This window comes from Zosterops lateralis (assembly GCF_965231275.1).
Source record: "Zosterops lateralis genome assembly, chromosome: 10".
Lineage (NCBI taxonomy): Eukaryota > Metazoa > Chordata > Aves > Passeriformes > Zosteropidae > Zosterops > Zosterops lateralis.
Window position 1 is genome coordinate 17,351,237 of NC_139770.1, and position 19,596 is coordinate 17,370,832.

Genomic DNA, 19,596 nt, shown 5'->3' on the forward strand with positions numbered 1-19,596 from the left:
GAGCATAAGGAGCACACACCTGCATTTGCACTCTGCTCTTGCGAATTTGCATTTCCAACTGGGAGCAGATTTCAGCCCAGCTGCCCTCTCAGCTGTACGTGCACAATTGTTTTTGGCCAGGGATCGCTCTCCCTTCTCTGAAGCCAGAGGCTGCAGAGGGGTTGTCGTTGACACCACAGGGATCCCTTAAGCCCCCAAGCCCCTTTGGATTTCTCTCCCTTTCTCAGTGATGGGTCACATGCACCACTCCATCCAGAGCAGGGCACAGCTCTTCTCTGCCTGAGCAGTTGGGATCCATATCCTGAGCTGATGCATGCTGTGCTCTGGAAGATGTTTCTCCTTTAGACTACAGACATGGGACTTAAGTATGCTAAGTCTTCTCACTTTGTGGTCCTGTGGTAGTTTGCATGTGGATCAGACTCCTCCTTACAACTCTGAGAAGCCTTAGGCCTGGATTTAGATCTTTTGATTCAACCGCTGAGTCTGTGGATGTTTCACATTCTTTTGGCAGCACCTGCTTATCAGCAAATCCCTGCCACAGGTTACGGGGATTTGCTGATGGCCTGCCCTCTCATGCAGTGCATCACAAAGCAGCGGTGGGCAGAGCCCAGCCAGCCAAGGTGTTTAAACTATCAGAGCTCCATTTTGATGGAGATGGGCAGCAGAGCGATCATCTCTGCAGATCTACCCGTGTCTTCAGGGCATGAATGCTTGACGGGGGAGTATCTCCAGCCAGTGGATGACATGAACTGGGTTTAATTAACGTCGGGAATGCCGAGGGGAGAAGCTTTGAGCGGTTCAGGCACGTAGAGGGGCAGCAGGTGGGGCCAGCCCGTGCGGGCGGGGGCTCGGCACCCCCGGGCTGCCAGCTGCTCGCTGCTGGGGGTCTGTGGAGCCCTGCCCCTGTCCCTGGCCCTGCCTGTGCCCCTGTCCCTGGCCCTGCCTGTGCCCCTGGCCCTGCCCCAGCCTGTGCCCCCGGCCCTGCCCTGCCCGGCCCTGCCCTGCCGGCGGGGAGCCCGGCCCGCGCCCCGGGGCGGCGGCAGGAGGCGCCGGGAGTTCCCTTTCGGGGCATTGTGGGAAGGCGCGATGCGGCCCGGCCTCACCTGAACGGGGCGGGCGGGACGGAGGCGGCCGGGCCGGGCTGGGCCGGCTCCCAGCCAGCCGCCGCACCATGGTGAGTGAGCGGGGCCGAGGGAGCGGGGCCGGGCCGGGCAGGGCAGGGCAGGAACAGCCGCCCGTGCCCCGCCGGGGCCGCCGAGCCCCTCGACGGGCGCGTTGTCAGGGCGCGGAGCGGGGCCGGGCGGAGCGGGGCTACCCCTCGGCGCCGCCTGAGAGCCGGTCCCAGCCGGGTTCCAGCAAGGTTTGCACCTGTCTGGGGGAAATGAAAGTTTTGTTCTTTTCCGGTTTGTTTTCCGACCCTCGAGATGAGCTCGGGTCACGCCGAGAGCTTTTCGTAGACAACCAGGAAAACAAGGCATGTTACCGAGAGGTTTATAAAGTCTTCCTGTAACTCGAGGAGCTGAGGTGCGAGTCGGCTCCAATACCTGGGGAAGGATCGAGTCAGGTTTCATAGGGATCTGTCTGTCTTTAGGGTGACTGGTGGCAGAGCGGGTCAGTGTTGGGCAGTGGGTTTTCCTGTGGCGGGATCATTGGGAAGAGCTTTTCCCCAGGTGTATTCCCTGTTGTCAGGTAAGTGGAGGGCTTGGACTGCAGCATTTCCTGCAGCCCGGGCGCTTCTGCACCGCTGCCCAGTCTGATGGGGCATGTTGGGTTTTGGCTGCACCTTTCCATAGGTAATGCATCAGCGAGACAGCGTATGGGTTCTCTTTCTGTTCTTGTCTGCCGGTCAGCAGTGTTACTGTGCCCCCCGGCCCCAGGGCCGGCAGTGCCCTGTTGGAGCTCAGAAGGGGCCGCAGCCCTGAGGGTTCAAGGGCTGACGGGCAGATCTGGAATCCTTGGCCTCTGCAGTGCTGCGCTTGGTGTTGGTCTGCTGAGATCAGAAAAGATTGCTGTGGATGCTCTCGTCTGTTAAGAATGATGGTCAACATCCTGAGAACAATGCCTAGGTCTTCCTCAGGGGGGACTGCAGGCTTCCAGGTAGTGAGATGGTCAATGATGCCTCTTAAGAGAGAAGCCATCTCACTGCTTGGTAATTCAGGCTTGAGGCAGGTTCTGCGGGCATGCCCCGAGCTGCTGTCTTGCACAACTTGCCCATTGTGTGCACCTGTAATACCAGTTACTGCCAGTGCAGCTGAACAGAAGCCTCTCTACTCCTTCAGTGGGGCCAAGTGCTGTTGTTTGTCTCTATCCTCAAAGGCAGAGCTATGTTGTTTCTCTTCAGTGGTTTAGCCAGAATGCTAAATACGTGTTAGTCTCCTGTATTTAGAAAGGTGTACCTGTCATTATATTTGCAAATAGAATATGCACAGTAATGAGTTTACAGATGGCAGTGCAGTCTCCACGCCTTAAGTCCCTGTAGAGATGTAGCTTTTCTGGTTACACCCCGAGACAGCCCTACATACCCACTTCCCTCTCGTAAAGCTTATGTAAACAACTGGAGTTCTATTTTGCCCTTGAAGGTCAGTAAATATGGGAGCTGATTTCAGGGAATCTGATCTCAGAACTCTCCTTGATGCGTGTACTTCACAAATGCCAGTTTTCAAAGCACTCACGATAGCCCCAGGGGAGCACTGCTGACAATAGTGCTGCTTACTGACGATTTGGAGCCTGGCTGCTGTATTGATGGTTAGAATTTTACAAGGTGAGTGTGCGTTCTTACAAGTAAGAATTGCATGTTTCCTTTTTTTTTTGAGGCCATAGTACAAACAGTTGTTGTATATTAGTGCTGTCAGCCTTACCATGTTATTCTCTTGAGGATCTGCTGCTGATGAAACAGTGCTTTTGTCAGGAAACTCTAGTTTTAAATTCCTCTGTCATCCAGTCTCGGGAAAGGGGTTGTTAACACTCGGTTATGAGTCAAGAAAAAAGAGTTTGCTGGGTTACAAAGCAAGAATAAGCCTTATGAGTGATGAACTTTCAACAGGTCATTTAAACTTTCCATAAACTGGTTCCTCTGTTTTGGAATGACAGAGTTGTGCTTGCCACCTCTTTCTGTTTTGAGATGGAATTAAAGGTGATTGTACAAATGGTACCATGTCTTAGCAATAGACCGTTGTTCCAATTGTTTGCTCTCTTGTAGATTTCCAAGCAAGTTTCAGGGAAGAGTCTGTTGAGCAAAGCTGATTTCATATCCTGTTGAGAGATACAGCTTTTATACCCAGCTTGTGCTTTGTGACATGTTTTTTAAAAAAATTACTTTTTAGAAAGACTAAATTCTGCTTCCTGACATATGTGGGTGCAGCAGAGATACATGTAATGAAGGATTGCTGTCTCAACAAAGTCAAAGAGTGGGGAGAGAGCACAGAGGAGAAAAAGATAAGTCTCCCCAAGGACATATGTTGCTGTAGTCTCTCGTGCCTGTAAGTGTTGCAACACCTCGATCCTACTGCTGCCTCAGTGTTATCAGTATTACTTTTGTGAATAAATACAGGGCTCTGCTTGCGTAGCTCTGCATGCAGGATTGGTGCCTGTATAGTAAAGGGCCTGGTTCCCTCCTACCTGTGCTACTCATCACTGCAGGGAGACAAATTAGTACTTGTGGGCATGATCTGAAACCCTGGAGGAAGATCAAAATAATCCCATTGAGCACAGTGGCTCTAAAAATGTACTTGGCCTGAATAGCAAAGAAGTTGGCAAGCACTGTTTCCACTTAGCAAGACATTTGATAACCAGTCACTGATCTAGAAGCTGGGGTGGAAATTTAGTTGATGTGACTGCAGCTGCTGGCACCTGCCTGGTGTTTGGAAATGAACTCTCAGCTCTTCTGAATATTGATCTCATCAACACTCTCAATGCTCTTAATTGTGAAAATGAACATAGATCTGCAAAAGGTGTTTTCAATGCTGCACAGAATTTACTATTTACAGTTCTAAGAATGACTGCTTATTTTCCACTCATGATACAGGCCTCACAAAGACAATGAACTTTGCCTCTAGGCATTTACCTCTGGAAGACAAGAAGGGCAGCAGATTAGAACAGATGAGAGGAGAGAAAATGACAAATTAGTCTGTTGTTCAAGACAGCGGTTCTTATGTTACATGACCAAAAAAAAAAAAAAAGTTGATGTGGTATTTCCTTGTTAATGTGTCTTGTAGTGAACTTTTACTGTGGTAGTACATAATGGCAATGGAATGGTATCCTGAGGTTTAGAAGATCCTGAGCTGATAGACTTTCTGCTGGCAAAGAGGTGACTGCAGGGGGAGTGATAGAAACACAGGAAATTGTGAACACTATAAAGATTGGCTGCTACACAAAGAGTCAGGGTACATCCTGTGAAATTTAAATGTATAAAAAATACATGGGAATACTTTCTCACACAGTGTAGATGACTGTTCTCAGTCCAGTGCTGAGCGTGCTGTGGGTGTCCCTGTAGTTAGGCAGTTCACAGAGGGTGGGGCCACAGGTGGGTTGTCTGGATGCAGTTTCTGTTCTGTAATTCTTAAACCTGTGGTTCTTGGAAATAGGACTACCAGAGTGATTTTACATATGCCCTGTTCCTTATGCTTGTGCCCTTCTGGAAGCAGCTTAGATCAGAGTACAGCTCAGGGGCTGATCCATAATCTGGCATTCCAATACTCCCTGTCATTCAGCTGGACTTCAGAATTTTGTGGGATTTGTGAGGAAAAATGTTTTTACAGTCCTTTGGAAGTGTGTGATCTCTGGCTTGCCAATTTGTGGATGTTCATCTCTGAGTGCTCATGACCATTACAGATTGTCACTGTTTAATACTGGAGCCCTCTCAGGCCATGCAGGAATTGCCATTCATGCTTTACTGTCCCTGAATAATAAGCTCCTTCCTGGAAAGCAAATGTTATGGTAGATCATCTGCTGATTATTTGCTTAATAATCACCAATGTAATAGTACTTGCTTTATATATATATATATATTTCACTCACAAATAAGGAAACTGCAGGCATGTCAGAGCCAGGAGTTACTAGGATGTGGAATGCCTAGAGGGCCTTAGAGATGCATTTAGGGTAGGCAAATGCAGGGAGAAGGCTGGAAGGATAATGAGCAGCTGGATCTGTCATGAGGCAAGAAAATGACAGATTTTGCCACTTTCCCGTCTCTTTAGTTACTTCCAAATCCCATGTTTTATAAACAATCCCATGGACCTTCTGAAGCCATCAGTTACCTGCAAGAGGCACAAAAGGACAATGTGATGAAAGTACTGAGGAAACTGGTGGGTCAGGGAGGGCAGGTAGAGCGGCCCCTCCCTCAAGTACTTGCAAGATTTATGCTTTGGCATCCACATGGGGCAATTCTGTGACCCAGTTGTGGCCTTGCTAGTGACGCCTAAGTTAAAACAATGCTGCTTGTGTGAGAAGAATTCTGTCTGCATCACATGTTCCCAGTTACTAATTTCCATCTCTGCCCATTCATTTCCCTACTGTCCTGTTCCTGCAGGCTGTCATCTGCGTTTTCTCGGCTGCATTGGCTCTGTGCTTTCTTGAGTAGCCACCCCTGGGCCTTTGCATTTCTGCAGATGTTGCAATGTGGAGAGCGAGTTGCAGGATCTGGTCTTGCAAGTGTGGCACTTCATTTGGGAGCAGGAATACAGCATGCAGAGACATTGGGTAGGATGGGAAGGTGCAATTTACATTTGTGTGTTCAAAGGCAAGCTTGGTGTGCCTTTCTGGCCAGACATGCCTGTCTGGCCTGGAATGTCCTGGTATGTGTTTCTCAGTATTACAGACATAACCCCAGGTGCTCTATGCACCAGTGTTTTTTCTTCTCTAGCTTGCTGAGTTTATGTAGGATGTCCATCTGCTTTCCTCTGTTAGGGAGGGCATTAAAATCCCTATGCACTAACCAGTAAATGCCTGTTGTTACCTTGCCTTTGGAACTTGGGGATAGTTTTGCTCAGACATTTTCGGTTCTCAGTGACTTGTTAAGCAGCACAGGAGCTCTGTGGTTACCATCCTCTGCTGAGTCCCCTGGGGTAAGTGATGGGCACAAACTGCAAAAGAATGAGAAACAGACTCACTGTTGTTTGAGTAAAGTGCAGAAATGTACTATGTTGTGCATTTGTCATGCAAGGCTGTGTGCTGGAAGGAGAGCAGGTGAAGAGTTGGGTGAGTGCCTGTGTGCTCTGAGCTCTGGGGAGGCTGTGGGAAGTGCTGCATGAAACTCTCATCAGCCACTGGGCTCAGGAGATGGGATGGGAAAGATGCAGGACCTCAGGCATTCCCTTTCTTTCAAGTCTCCTGACAGGACTTGGATAAATAGCAGAATGAATTTGTGATCCTTTCTCATTCTACAGGCTAAATATTGGGCCAACATATAAAACATTTTGAAAGATTCTCTGCTCTGGCTCACCCTTCTGTAAACAGTGGTTGCTTCTTTTATGTTTATGCTTAGGTTAAATCCATGTTGGGTTTTTACCTTAATGAAAAAATGCCATTTTAAAGGGGAAAATTGAGAATTTCTCAGTTGAAAATATCTAAATTAAATGCTTCAGTGTTTCCAAAAGATTATTCTGTGCTCTTTCAGAGTTATGACCATGATCTGAAGTCACATGTATCTTTGGTCCTTTTGGAGCTCAGGTTTTCTGTGAGCATCTTTGTTGGGAGCTGGAGGAACGGCTGTGAGGCTGCTGCCAATCTGCACTCCTCCTGCTCCACCAGACATGGGGATCCCCAGGCTGGAGCAGTGTCTGTCAGCTGCCTGAGGAGCCAGGTTAGCTTGTCACCATCTGGGTGTGCCTGCCCTGTCCCAGAGCAAAGGTTTTTAACTTTGCTCTAGCGAGGTCAGAGGCAAGGGGAGGGCACTGCAGTGCCTTCTTTTAGCAGGGCTTTGCAAATAACAGATAAGGCAAAGTGGAAATGAAACTAGAAGAGCTGCACCTTTTGCTGGAATCCACTGGGTGAGGTTTTAGTTCTGTTTCTTCACTTGTAGTTGAAGGAACAGGCTGGAAGAATAGCTTCTTGTGCCTGTAAAGCGCACTGGGGGTGTAGTGAATTAGGAGTAGCTCTCGGCAGCTTGTTCGGCTCTCCCCTGGTCCCTTCCTCCTTGTAGTAACCTAATGAAGGTGTCCTCTGCCTCCCAAAAACATGTAAGCAAATAAAAACACCTCTAAGAGCCCAGCCTAGGAGGCAGAAGGGATGTGATTACCTAGTTAATAATTGTTTCAAATCTCTTCAGGCTGCTGCTTTCTGTGAGCTCAGCCAGCTCACATCCCTGCTGTGTGTCCAGTGGTGGCACTGAAGGGACGGTGCTGTGGCTGCTTCCCTGGCCTGCTCTCTCTCCTATGGCAGAGCCTGAGGCAGCTCTCATGCAAACTCCAGCCTGGGTCTGTGCTTGCTTATCACCTAAAAACTGGAATAATTCCACTTACAGGAATAAAAATTTAAGAAAAATTTTAAGAGTAATGATCCTCTGTAACAACTGGATGCCATTGCCTGGATCTGCCCCTTAGGAGCTGTTTTGGAAAGCTGTGCTGCCTCTGCTCTCCAGAGCAGTGCAGGAAATCCAGGTCACTGTTGATGGGACAGCCCAGCCTGTGAGGAGGAGGCACAGGCATGTCTGTGCTGTAGGGAGGACACGGACAGGAATGTCACCAGGTCAGGAATGTCACCAAGTCGTGCCTGTGCTGTGGGGAGGGTACTGGTGAAGGAATGCCACCAGTTTATGAGGAATGAGCCGAGGTTGGGAGGACTCGACCTGCTGGATGTAGAGATAAGCAGGAGCAGAGCCAGAGGGAGCTTGGGCACTTATGGGGCACAGAGAAAGCTCCTTGAGCTTTGTTTTCTGCTCCTTAGTTAAGGATCAGGAGGGAGCAGCGTGAGCTCAGCTATACTGTTTTGATTATAGTTTTATTTAACTCAAGTGAGGCTATCAAGAAGGTTATTGCTGTCTGGATCAATACCATATGTTATAAATATCCTTAAAATGCTGGTGTGCTGGTCCATTTAAAATCTTGGGTAATAAGATAAGGGTGGCTTCTGCATCATGAAAAGCATAAAATCAATGTGTAACTATGGTCACGTGTGCCTGTAATGATCTGGCACAGCTTTTATTGTGTGGACTTTGGATGTATTGTTTAGGGGAAATTGCTCAGAAATGTTCCTAATGGAGATTAAGTGAGGAAGAATCCTGTGCCAGGTAGGCAGCAATACACTGCTTCAGGATTTCCGTGTTGCTGGGTTTGTGCATATTTTATTTTTTCTTATTTGCTTACATCATGCAGACTAATTACATGTTTGAAATTTTAAAGCTGAGAGCCCACAGTATTTAACAAACATCTGTCAGCTCCTGTGCTGCTGTGAATGTTTTAGTGACAGAGTAAGCAAGTAAGGAAAATAATATTTTTAATAAAGTAGTCTGTTTTGAATTTTATATATTTGCTTTAGAAGCGTCTGAGACCCCAGAGTGTGTATTAAAGGTCAGCAGCCAGATGGGATTTCGTGTAACAGCAGAATACCAAAATACCTGTACTTGAGTGTGTTAGTATTCTGTCTTGTCCTGATGTGGGTAGATTATTAATAGCTCAGTAGGTCTGTTCAGTACATCTTCCTCATTTCACCCTAAACACTTGGCATTCCAAACCAACTATGTGTTCCCAATTTTTTTTTTAAAATTTCAGTATTTACTTTCCTTTCCCCCTCCAAAACAAAACAGAAAAAGCCTCACTAAACAAGCAAAAACTAAAAGGAATTTTTTATTCTTTAAATGCCTTAGAGATTAAAAGGAAAAAAAAAAAGCTAATGGCTGGAATAATGTGAATGATCATATTTTTAAAAATAATTTAATGAAAGTAGATTTTGTTCAATTTCAGTTGTGATGTAAAAATAAGTACTGATAAAAACATCTGAACAGCTGTCTGTGCTGGGAAATAGAGTCTTTCATATCAGAGGAAAGAATGCAAAATAGTAAGAGAGAAGCAGAATATGAACTCTGTTAGTCTAAAACAGTGGCAGCAGATCAAGCAGACTTCAGGGGGATCAGAATAAGTTTAAAAAGAAGTTTATCATAGCAAGTGGCTTCCTCTCCACCAGGTACAGCCAGTCAGTCTGGATTTTCATCCCACTTCCCATTTTATGTGGTCTGGGAATTTTCACTGATGAGCATGTCCTGTATTGTCTGTTGCCTTACAGAAAGTTTTTAAGGAAAGCTGAAAGTTTCCTCACTCTACCAAGATGTCTGTTTAAGGAGAGCAATTCCTAATTTGCAAATTTTACTTACATGTGAATTTCAGGTGTCTGTTTTATAAAGGTGGCTTTGATTTTGGAGGGCTCTTAACTGAGTTTGGGGAGGTTACAGGAGAAGCAGGGTGTAAGCCCAGAGCTGCTGGAGTCACAGAGCTGCCTCACCAATCAAATCCTTGCCCAGCCACACACCCAGACAGGAAAGGGGATTCTTGGCTCTTTTTTTCTGCAGTCTTCCTCTTCTGCCTCTCCTCCCCTGAGGCTCCTTGATGAGTTTCCCATCTCCATCCTGGTCTCCTCCCCCAGGGACATGGAGAAGCCAGATGCCACAGAACAGGTTTGGAACCAGTCAGCAAATGTTATGCAGGTTGAATTACAGGAGGAGGAGAAGCAGTTCTAGTGCATGTTCTTCTTTCTCACAGAAGGGTGAATTAGTGACTCTTGCACACCCATGGAAATCACCTTGCAGAAAGAAATGGGGCATCTTTTACATGTTTGTGTTATTAAACAGTAAACTGGAGAAATTACTCTAGAAAAAGAAAGCCAAAGCCCCTTTCCCATGTATTCATTTTTATCTGCTACCCCTGCAGGTGGTTTGTTGTGTATGTAATGGAATACAACCCTTTAGACAGTTGTACTAATTGTTGCCAATTAGGTTAAATTTTAAACCCTCTGTAAAGGCAAAAATTATCCAAGTTTGAAACTACTGAGCCAGTCATAATGTGTTTGATCAGTCTCAAGTGTATAATGGCCAAATAGTGAGGAAGGCTGCACCAAAGGGGACCTGCAGTCCTGGCAGGGAACAGTCCAGAAGACAAGCTTGGGTGAGCTGTTTATCAGATTATCACAGCCCATTAGTTAAAGGAGGGAAAGGTCTTCCAAGGAAGGCAGAAAGAAATCACATTGTGTGTTAGTTTCATCTATATCTCTGTTTGCTGTTCATGAATATACAAACTTTCTGTATTTTGCAATTTTGATGACTATTCTATTTATTGGTAAATTACTTAATGTCAAAGTCTACTGTTTGGTTTTGGTGGTTTTTTTTAGCCCTGGGACTAAAAGTGTTGGTTTTTATCCTGGTACAGTTTTGCAGATCTTGATAGAACAAAAGGCCCCATAACTTTCCAGCTGTTGAGTAACTTACTGCTGCAGATGATTCATATATGCATGAGAAGGGGATACAGTTCCAGTTTAGAAATCTGGTTTAAGTGTTTGATCTAAAAAATACCCCAACAAACTATTTTTCCAATAGCCTACAAATAGAAAATGCAGTCATTTGGATTACTTACTGATGTTTATGGAGGTGATCTTGCACAGTGCTGTGCGTGGTTGGGTCTGATTCAGTCAAACAAGCTAATAAAATTACTCTCAGCTCCCAGACCAAAGCTTGTCTCCACAGACTCCACATGTGAAGGAAGCCAATGCTCTGTTAGGAACTGTACTCTTCATCCCAACCCACTCAGTCTCGGACCTAAAAATTCCCTCTGGCATCAGCCTTGGGTCTGGTGATAGTTAGTCACAGCCAGCATGCCCTGGGATGGTAAGAAAGGGAACCAAGCACCCTACTTTTAAGGTACTTTGCTTGTAGCAAGTCATTTGCATTTGTTTTCCTCTGGAATTAGAACTTTTAAAAATGACTAAAGCATTGCAGGATAATCTATCTCTCTTTGCAGTTTGGCTGCTGAAAACCAACCAAAAATTTCTTAATCAACATCTGTCTTGTCATCAGCACTACAGGAAAGCAAATATGTTTTCACAGTCAAGGAGCAAGGAACAGATGAGCTGTTAGATTTGTGTTTGTGCAGTACTACAACATTACCAGGTTTATTGATGCATCAGTCTTTCCAGTGGGATGTAATGAACGGAGCCATGAGAGTGAGGAATGTGTTGTGTCATGACAGTGGGCTGGGCAGAACAAAGCTGAACTGAATAGAACAGCCCTGGATATTGAAATTGAAAATGCTGAAAGCCATTTAACCTTTTAAGAATGTATTATTTACCTCCTACAGAGTTGCCCAGATTGAAGAGGCTTCAGATATTAGAAAAAGGAAGAAGAACTGTAAGAGGAGAAACCCCCACACAATATTTTTGCTTCTAAGTACCTACAGCTTTCTAATATGTTGTTTTGTAACAAGAGTTCTTGGCTGGCCAGTGATATGTACCTAGACTTGAGCGTGCACTATTTTGCTGCAGGGTATAAATTTTAGAATTTTGCTACAGTAAAGGCTCTATTTTCTAGCTGTATATATTACTGTAATAATAAAATTGCCATGTGATGTATGCAGTTATAGTCTGCATATGAAACAGGGTGGATAGGAGACTCAAACAATGAGATCTTTTGAGCTTGTGTATGAATGTTTATGCATTTAGGAGCATTAATGGATATTTTCTGATTGCAAAGAACATTGCCTCAACTCATAAAAGTGGTGGTGAGACATCACCTGCATGCGTACAAGAAATAGTGGAGTTCTCAAAGCACTTCTAAGTGGAGAACAGCTCACTTTCCTATGGGTGAAGCATAACATCCTGAAGTCACTAATCAGCAGAAAGTGGTGGTAATATTCACAGCGATTCCCTGGTTTGTTGGTATTTAACCTTTTGGAGGCATAAGGTTGCACTTTCACACATATATGTGTATTGCATGCAGGTTTAAGATCTCTTGGGTCCAACAGCTGACCCTAAACCAGAGTATCTTTTCTTTTTTTTTCCTAGTGAAACACTGCAGGCAAAGGATGCCACAAAACTGACAGTCTGTGCTGAACATGCTGTCAGCTTTTGATAGTGATTCATTGACTCATTCCCTGCCTTTTCAGTCAAATCTGATCATCCTCTCCTATCTGGTGATTCACCGTATTTTTAGAAATTTGTTTATCAAATAGCTGCTACCTGTACCCAATGGCTTTAGATGGACTCCTGCTGACCTTATCTGTGGAACCAAGGCTCTGCTTTTCAAAACACCCTTGTCTTTACAAGGGCTTTGGGGTTAATGTGCTGTACAGCAAGCAAAACAGCCTTTCATTCAGCCACTGAGCTCCTCTCAGTGGGCAAGTGTGTGGACAGTGAGTGCTGTCCCTACCTCACCTGGGAAGGGGTAACCCTGGCAGCTGGAAGATCCCCATGTCAAAACCCAGCTGGTAATATGAACAGAGAAAGGCAAAACCATGGTGCTTTGCTTTTCACTGTAATCAGGCCATGTGTCCTGCCAGCAGCATACTTGTTTTTATTTAGCAAGCTTGTTTGGAGAGTATTATAGGACTCAACAGAAGGCAGCTACAAAGTCCTTGTAATTTTATCAAGCACATTAGACTAACGATGGCAAGAGCTTTATTTCCAGCAGTAGATCCTGCCACAGACACACATGACTAAAACCTTCCTCCTTTCCCTAAAATGATCCTGCATTTGAAGTCTTAGTATAGTCAGAAGTCTTATCTCCAGATTACTCAACAACTATGCAACTCAATAGCTAGAGAATGGTTCTGAATTATGAATGAATGCTTTGTTTAAAATCCAGTAGCTTTTCCCTTTTTTGTTTTTCTTTCATGTAGAAACTTCTCTGACTTCACCAGAGTGTGTAATGATTGTGTCTTCACAGAAATCTGCATTGTAATCTTGATAGTGATTGTGAACATTAACTTTGTAATCCTCACTTGGAAATGTAGTGATGAAGTATAGGTACAGCCATCGACTGGAACGGGAAACAAGGATTAGGGTGTAAATTGAAAAACTCTAGGGAAGGGTAAGGTTAGGCTAATGGTGAAGGGTGTGGTAAGAGACCTGCTGGATCAGGGCCTTGCAAGGATTGGGAGCAAGTGAGGAAAGTGAGGCCCCTGTGCTTCTCCCTGGTCCCCCCAGGATCAGGGTAAGCCACCAGTCACCGTATGGACAGCTGGCAGTGTACCTGATTGGATACAGGATACACATGGATATAGCTACACTTACCCTTCCTGCAGATGCCTGGGTCCTGATGTTGGTACTGGTGAGAACAGCAGCCAGCATGCCTGGCAAGAACAGGATTACAAACAGCTCTATCTCCCTGCCCACCCCCCAGGTGGGTCTGTAGGGCTTTTTTTTTTCCAGTTAGCAGAAGATGTCTTGTTGGAGAAGGATGTTGTCCTCAAACTGATATCCTACATTCATGCTCTGGGGTGAATGAGTTACTATACTGCTAATATACACTATGGTCAGTTATTTTAACGTCCTAATAGTACTATTTATATAAATGTGAATTGATACTTTTCTCCCAAAGCTCTGCTGGCATATAAAAGCTGGCTCTTGTGTATTTCAGTAATACTGGTTATGCTAAACATGAAAAAATTATAGGTCAAACCCTGTAAAGTTATGACTAGCTTTAAAGTTGAAATTTTTGAACAGTATAGATACTGTCCTTTATTTAATACAGTATCACTCACTGAGGTGACAAACTCACTCCTTTGTCATTACAGTTGCGTAAGTTTTGTAATATTACTGATTTCTTCAGTAAAGCCAGTCAAGTCTCCTTTCCAAAGTAGGTTTCTTCTGCCCCTTATTGCCTCTTCTAGGCACCTGCTGTTTTGTGATCTGAAGTAGTGCAATATCAGAGTTCTTAGTGATTATGATTACTCTCTCAATCTTCATATTTCTAGTCTTCTGCCACATTGATCCTAATTCCTTATTCCTGTTGTGGATAAGTTTTTATTCCCTTCACTGAAGTATTTGATTTTGCTGATTGATGCCCTCTTCTCACCACTGCAAAGTCGTGATGCTCCTCCTGTTCCCCAGGCAGGGGCAGAAAAGGAAGCAAAGCTGCTGTTTGCACAAGGTAAGGAGGATGGGTAGGAGAGGATGCTAAGGGTTTACCTTTACGTGCTACGGGGAGGGGAGAGCTGCCTGGGAAAGAAACAGGAGAGAGGAGGGATCTTTCCCAAGCTGAGCCTCCCCCAGACCTCACTGACACCGTGTCCGGCCATCACGCCAGGGCTGCAGGTGTGTGGCCAGGACTCGGATTTCTGGTGCCAGGCAGAGGAATGCTCTTCCCTGGCCATGGCCCTGGTGTTAACCATGTTGCTTTGTTTACTCTAGATACACTTTATACTGCTGTTCAGTCGGCAGGGGAAGTTAAGGCTTCAGAAATGGTACACGACGCTACCTGATAAAGAGAAGAAAAAGATCATTCGAGAAATTGTTCAGATTATTTTGTCTCGCAATCAAAGAACAAGTAGTTTTGTTGACTGGAAAGACCTCAAGCTTGTTTACAAAAGGTGTGAGTAATTTTGTAAGAACATATAATCACTATTTATATGAATAACACGTGCTAGAAGAGAAGTAAAGACTCACTTAAGAAGAAGCAGCAAACAACACTTGTGCTGGGCTTGAGATAGGAGCCTGCCATTGGCAATCTGACTATAACAAGGCAGTGTCCCTGGACAAACCATAAGGGTAATTGTGGGGTGCAAAATACTTCTACAGTCTGTCAAATGAGAAAAACAGGAGTAGCCGAATAGGTATTACTGTTCAGAAAGTGTTAGACCTCACTGCCCCTTCAAATTCCCTAGGGTAGCCTGGCTGAGATGTGTGTGCTGGGTTTTATCAGCTGTGGAGATTGCAGGAACTGTTCCAAGGCACTTCCATAATTTTGTCAAATTTTGTTTTTGAAATATTTGTTGCTCTGAAAGGTATTAATTCCCACTTCCTTTTCCAAAGAAAGCACCCCAGATACACAATGCCTAATGCTAACTGCCTATTTGTTCTCCTAAAGTTTTAGCAAACAAATGTAGCCTTAATCTGTAGTACACTGGGTAAATTAAACATCTCCCACTTAGCAAAAACTGAGTTCCATGCTCTGAAGGGAGGGATATAAACATCTGACCAGAAGCTGTGACAAGTTGGCCTCCAGCCACAGTATCAGCAAGCTGAATAGATGTTGGGTTGGTTTAAACATAAATTTTTGGTGCAAGTTAGTAACAAAGCTTGTTTGGTCTAAGCAGCTTCATGCATTCTGGCCCTCTATAAAACACTGTCAGTTGACAGCCAGCAGGCTTGCTGAGATCTAATTCCTTTCACCTTTGCCTTATTTATATTTTTTAATTAGAAGGGGTAGCTTGTCCTACAGTTTAATTAACCCATTTACTGTAGTGCTATTCAGCAGGTGGAGGAGACCTGAAAGAACTCTTTACTACTGATTTATTTTATTATGTCCAGTGTTACAGGTGTCCCACTTTAGCAAGGGTGGAGTTGGTTCTTCTAACTAAAATAATAACTCATTTAAATCATCCGATCTTCTAAAGTGTTCTCTGGGATACTATAAGAGTGAAAGAAAATGTTTATTTTTGAGACTAGATAGGAATTAACTGTCATATGAATGACCTCTAACAGATGAGCAGAGCACTGAGGTCCCAGCTGTTCACTGCTATGTTTTTGCCTGTGTTTCCCCAGGTATGCCAGTTTGTATTTCTGCTGTGCAATAGAAGACCAGGATAATGAGCTCCTGACACTAGAGGTCGTTCATCGATATGTGGAGCTCCTGGACAGATACTTTGGAAATGTAGGTTTCACTTTCTCCCATGAACTCATTCCTGTCTGTCTGATAAACAAAATTATGTGCAGCTGATTTGCTTTGTTTCTGTCTGCTGCACTTGCCCTGCAGGTGCTCTCAATCCAGAATGAAATTAATTATTGGAGCATTTTATGAAATAGTGCTGAAATGATCATAAGATTGTTTTTCCATCATTTTTCCACTCACCCAGAATTAATCTTGATGCTTTGTATGTCTGTCTTGGGATAAAATTTAAAGGGTAAGCATCAGGAAAATTTATTAAAAAACTCAAAGTATGTTAAAATACTTAAATTCTCTCTCCTGACATCTTCAGATATGCTGGTTTTGTTTGTCTCATAACACAATTAATGTGTAACAATTAATGACATAGAAGCAAAAGATAAAATCAGTGTGTTTTTAAAGAAAAGACTTAAAGAAGGCCCAAGTAAGTCTTTCATTAAGTCTTTAGAGGCTACAAAAGACCCATCTTTTCTATGAATACTTTTGAAATTATCCTGCCTGCCTTAATTCATATTTTAGTTAAATCACTGTGTCATGACTCATGTCTTTACTGCCTCAAAAAGCAGTTGATGGCTGTTGCAGGCCAGGGAATTGTGTTGCTCTGTGAAATTCTGAACTCACGGGTAGGTAACCCATATTATAAGGGCTGTGTTGGACCTGTGGTAAGGTTTGTGAGCCAGGAAGTCAGCTTTGATCTCTCACAACCAGCATGAACTTAATACTAAGTGGAATATCTTTGCTGTAAATCTGTACATGTGGAGAGAATATGTGCAGAAGCTTCAATATGACATAACAAGCAGTTTGTTTCTTCACCCTGCTGCCTGCCACAGGCATGCATATGCTGGGGATATTTGATCATCACAACAACTTTTGGTCTAGTAGTATTTAAAATACGATAAAAGTGATTTAAACATGGTTGTGCCCTCTTGTTCTGGCAGGTGTGCGAGCTGGATATTATCTTTAATTTTGAAAAGGCTTATTTTATTCTTGATGAGTTTATAATTGGTGGAGAAGTACAAGAGACTTCAAAGAAGACTGCAGTGAAAGCCATAGAAGACTCTGACATGTTGCAGGAGGTAAGGCAGAGGAGGACAAAAAGCAAACACCTCATCTTCCTTGTTTGTTTGAGGGGAGATGAAAACACAGCTAAGCACTTCTGGTACTTAATTATCCAAGTGTGTCTTACATTCAGTTTCAACAGGTAAAACAGTGCAGTTACATAAGCTTCAATTCAACCCTCTTCTGGAGGCTCTTTTATATAAGCTGTTGCTCTCTTGCAACTTAACTGCTAGAGTTTATTAAGAAATGTTTTAGATGTATCCAAGATACCTCTTCAGTATAATAACATAATCTAAGGTTATATTTTTTTGTATGCATATGTATATGTAAATACAGAAAATCTCTGCTATTTCACTAATACATGGGAAACAACCTACTATTAACATTTCAAATGGGAAAGATTATGTGCTGGTAACTCTGCTTTTATTCAGAAGCACCTGTGTAAATTTTCTGCAGGGTACAGATATGTAACCCTTATTCAGAGTGGTGCAGGAATTCTCTTGTAACTTGGAATGTAACAGATACCATTGATTCAAGAATGGCAAAAACAGTTGAATGTGATGGGTTTCGTTCATTTTTTTTCCTTGGCAGTGAAGGATCCATCACAATCCTGAAGGGAGCAGCACACTGGTAAAACTGGCTTGGGACATGGTGTGGGAGTTGAGCAGGTTTCCACAATGCTCTGCCCTGTGCATATGAAACTCAGCCACTGTTCAAAGACCACTGGTGTGATGAGTTCAGCCACAACTGTGCTATGGCATGATTTAAACATCAGATTTTAAACCACTCTGTTACATGTTTTAAAAGCAGAATTATTTCTGCATTTTGATCTATTTTTTCTAATTTCCTGCAAAACTACAACTGTCCTCAAAGAGGACACAAGAGGGTTTCTATGGGTATTACTATACCACTCCATAATGCATCAGTTGTTTCTTTTTTTTTTTTTGTTTCCTAGACAGTGGAAGAATACATGAACAAGCCTGCATTTTAATGTTAAACTACCTGGAGAGAAAACTGCTGTATGCACCTCTGAAGTGCACTTCCTGAAATTGCTTCCCAATGTGCCAGATCCTCGGAGAAAGACCAAAAATCAGTAACTGAAGGGGTTTGTTTGTATAATGGTGAAGATGAAGGTCAGCTAATGTAGCAAAGGGTTTAACAATTCTGTGCCTTGGATTACTCTGTATATGAGTTTCTCAGAGTTGTTATTACCCCAATCTAGAGAAGTTTCTCTTCTCTTTGCTGGACTCAGCTCTTGTTTTACACCCCGTCTTTTAGCTACGGGTTTTGTCATCACAAAATGCTCCTCTGACAATACTTTGAAGAGGTATTTTTACTAGTTTTGTTCACTGCTGACTGTATGACTCTACTTTTGTACAAATGTCCATTATTTTGAATGTAATGGTTATTCTGCTGTAATAATAATTTTTTTCTAAAAGCCAAATTGTTGTGGGCCCTGATTTCACCAACTTGTTGTGACAAGATTAACCCTTGAGGTATAAGAGGAAAATACATGTCTCTCTGGGGAAGCCCCTTTCTTTCACTGTCTTCCTTCTCTTTCCTGCTCTAGTCTGCTAATAAGACTGCTCTAACTGCTCCTAGAGTGCACTCCATGCCTCCATTTAATCTGGAAGACTGTTTAGAGGTATGCTTCTCCTAAGTTTATTGAATCTTTTTTCTTCCTGCTGCATGCAGATGGGCTGTTTCTGTCTTTCTCCTCATTTTCCTATCCCCTTCCTAGATCCCTTGGACCTCTGCAAAGGCTCCAAACTTTGGAATTTGCAGCATGAGTGCAGGAGAAAACCTGAAGAGAAAAAAATCAGCCTTTGGAAGATAATCTCATATATCTTTCAGTATCCCAAACCTATGTTTTTCAGAAGAGTTTTCCAATCTCAAATTCACACACCTGTTGGGATGATCAGCTTTCTAGTAGTTGAAGATGCTCTGTGTTTGTGAAGGTTGGGTAATTTAATTAGCTTTTTATAACTTTACCAGCTGTGTAAAGGATAAAATAGTAGAGAGGAGTCAGCTGGGCTGCGGTGCCCTCCTGTGTGTTACAAACCATTGCAGTGGAGTGTGTGTGCAGCCAGGTGTGTTAACTCATCTTTTAGTGCAATTTTAGACTCTATAAGACCCTATAAACTGACTGAGCTGGCTTTCTTAGAGAGATTGTCCTCCTTTAACAGAATCCAAAGCTCAGAGAACTTCTGTTTATCTGAGCTTATAACTCTCAGCTAGATGTTTTGTTTACGTCAAATCATGAAATTATTCTATATAAAAATTAGGGAAGTTACCAGACAAATATGCCAGAATGATCCAAACATTGTCTCAGTTCCCTTCAATATATACTTCCCTTGATTTCTGGTATGTACAGTCAATATTTTCTTTCAGAGGTCTTTCTAATCTTTAAATGTCCTGCATGCTTACTCTGATTTTGTCATAGCTCCTTCCTTCCTTGTCAGTGTGTAGCTTCCTACAGGAGGGACACTGGGGGTTGTTTGGAGGCTGGGGGCACTTTAACACAACACAACTTTGCTGATTGTCAGCCCACCATTCTGCCTGTGCCTTCCAGTCTGTTAGTAAAACTGTGACAAACTGGTTGATAGCATCATGTTGCTCTTTTTTATAATTACTTTATCCATCTGTTTTCTCTGTATTGATGTCAAAGGCATACTTTCAATCTGGAAAAGACAGTGAAAATTGCTGAAGGCCTTTTAATAGCTCTGAGGACACCCAAT

General features: G+C 43.5%; 1 protein-coding gene across 2 annotated transcripts; it reads left to right on the forward strand.

Annotated features, from left to right (window-relative positions):
* Positions 1 to 1,108: 1,108 nt before the first annotated feature.
* AP1S3 (adaptor related protein complex 1 subunit sigma 3) lies at positions 1,109 to 19,343 on the forward strand. Of its 2 annotated transcripts, none has more exons than XM_083868921.1 (5): positions 1,109 to 1,174; positions 14,326 to 14,504; positions 15,679 to 15,787; positions 16,738 to 16,875; positions 17,814 to 19,342. In XM_083868921.1, the coding sequence occupies exons 1-5, from the start codon at positions 1,172 to 1,174 to the stop codon at positions 17,847 to 17,849; spliced, it is 465 nt and encodes a 154-aa protein (XP_083725047.1). In that variant the 5' UTR covers positions 1,109 to 1,171; the 3' UTR covers positions 17,850 to 19,342. The 2 variants fall into 2 exon arrangements, with proteins under 2 accessions (XP_083725047.1, XP_083725046.1); XM_083868920.1 differs by lacking the exon at positions 1,109 to 1,174 and adding an exon at positions 1,362 to 1,474 and having other exon boundaries at positions 17,814 to 19,343.
* The last annotated feature ends 253 nt before the right edge of the window (positions 19,344 to 19,596 follow it).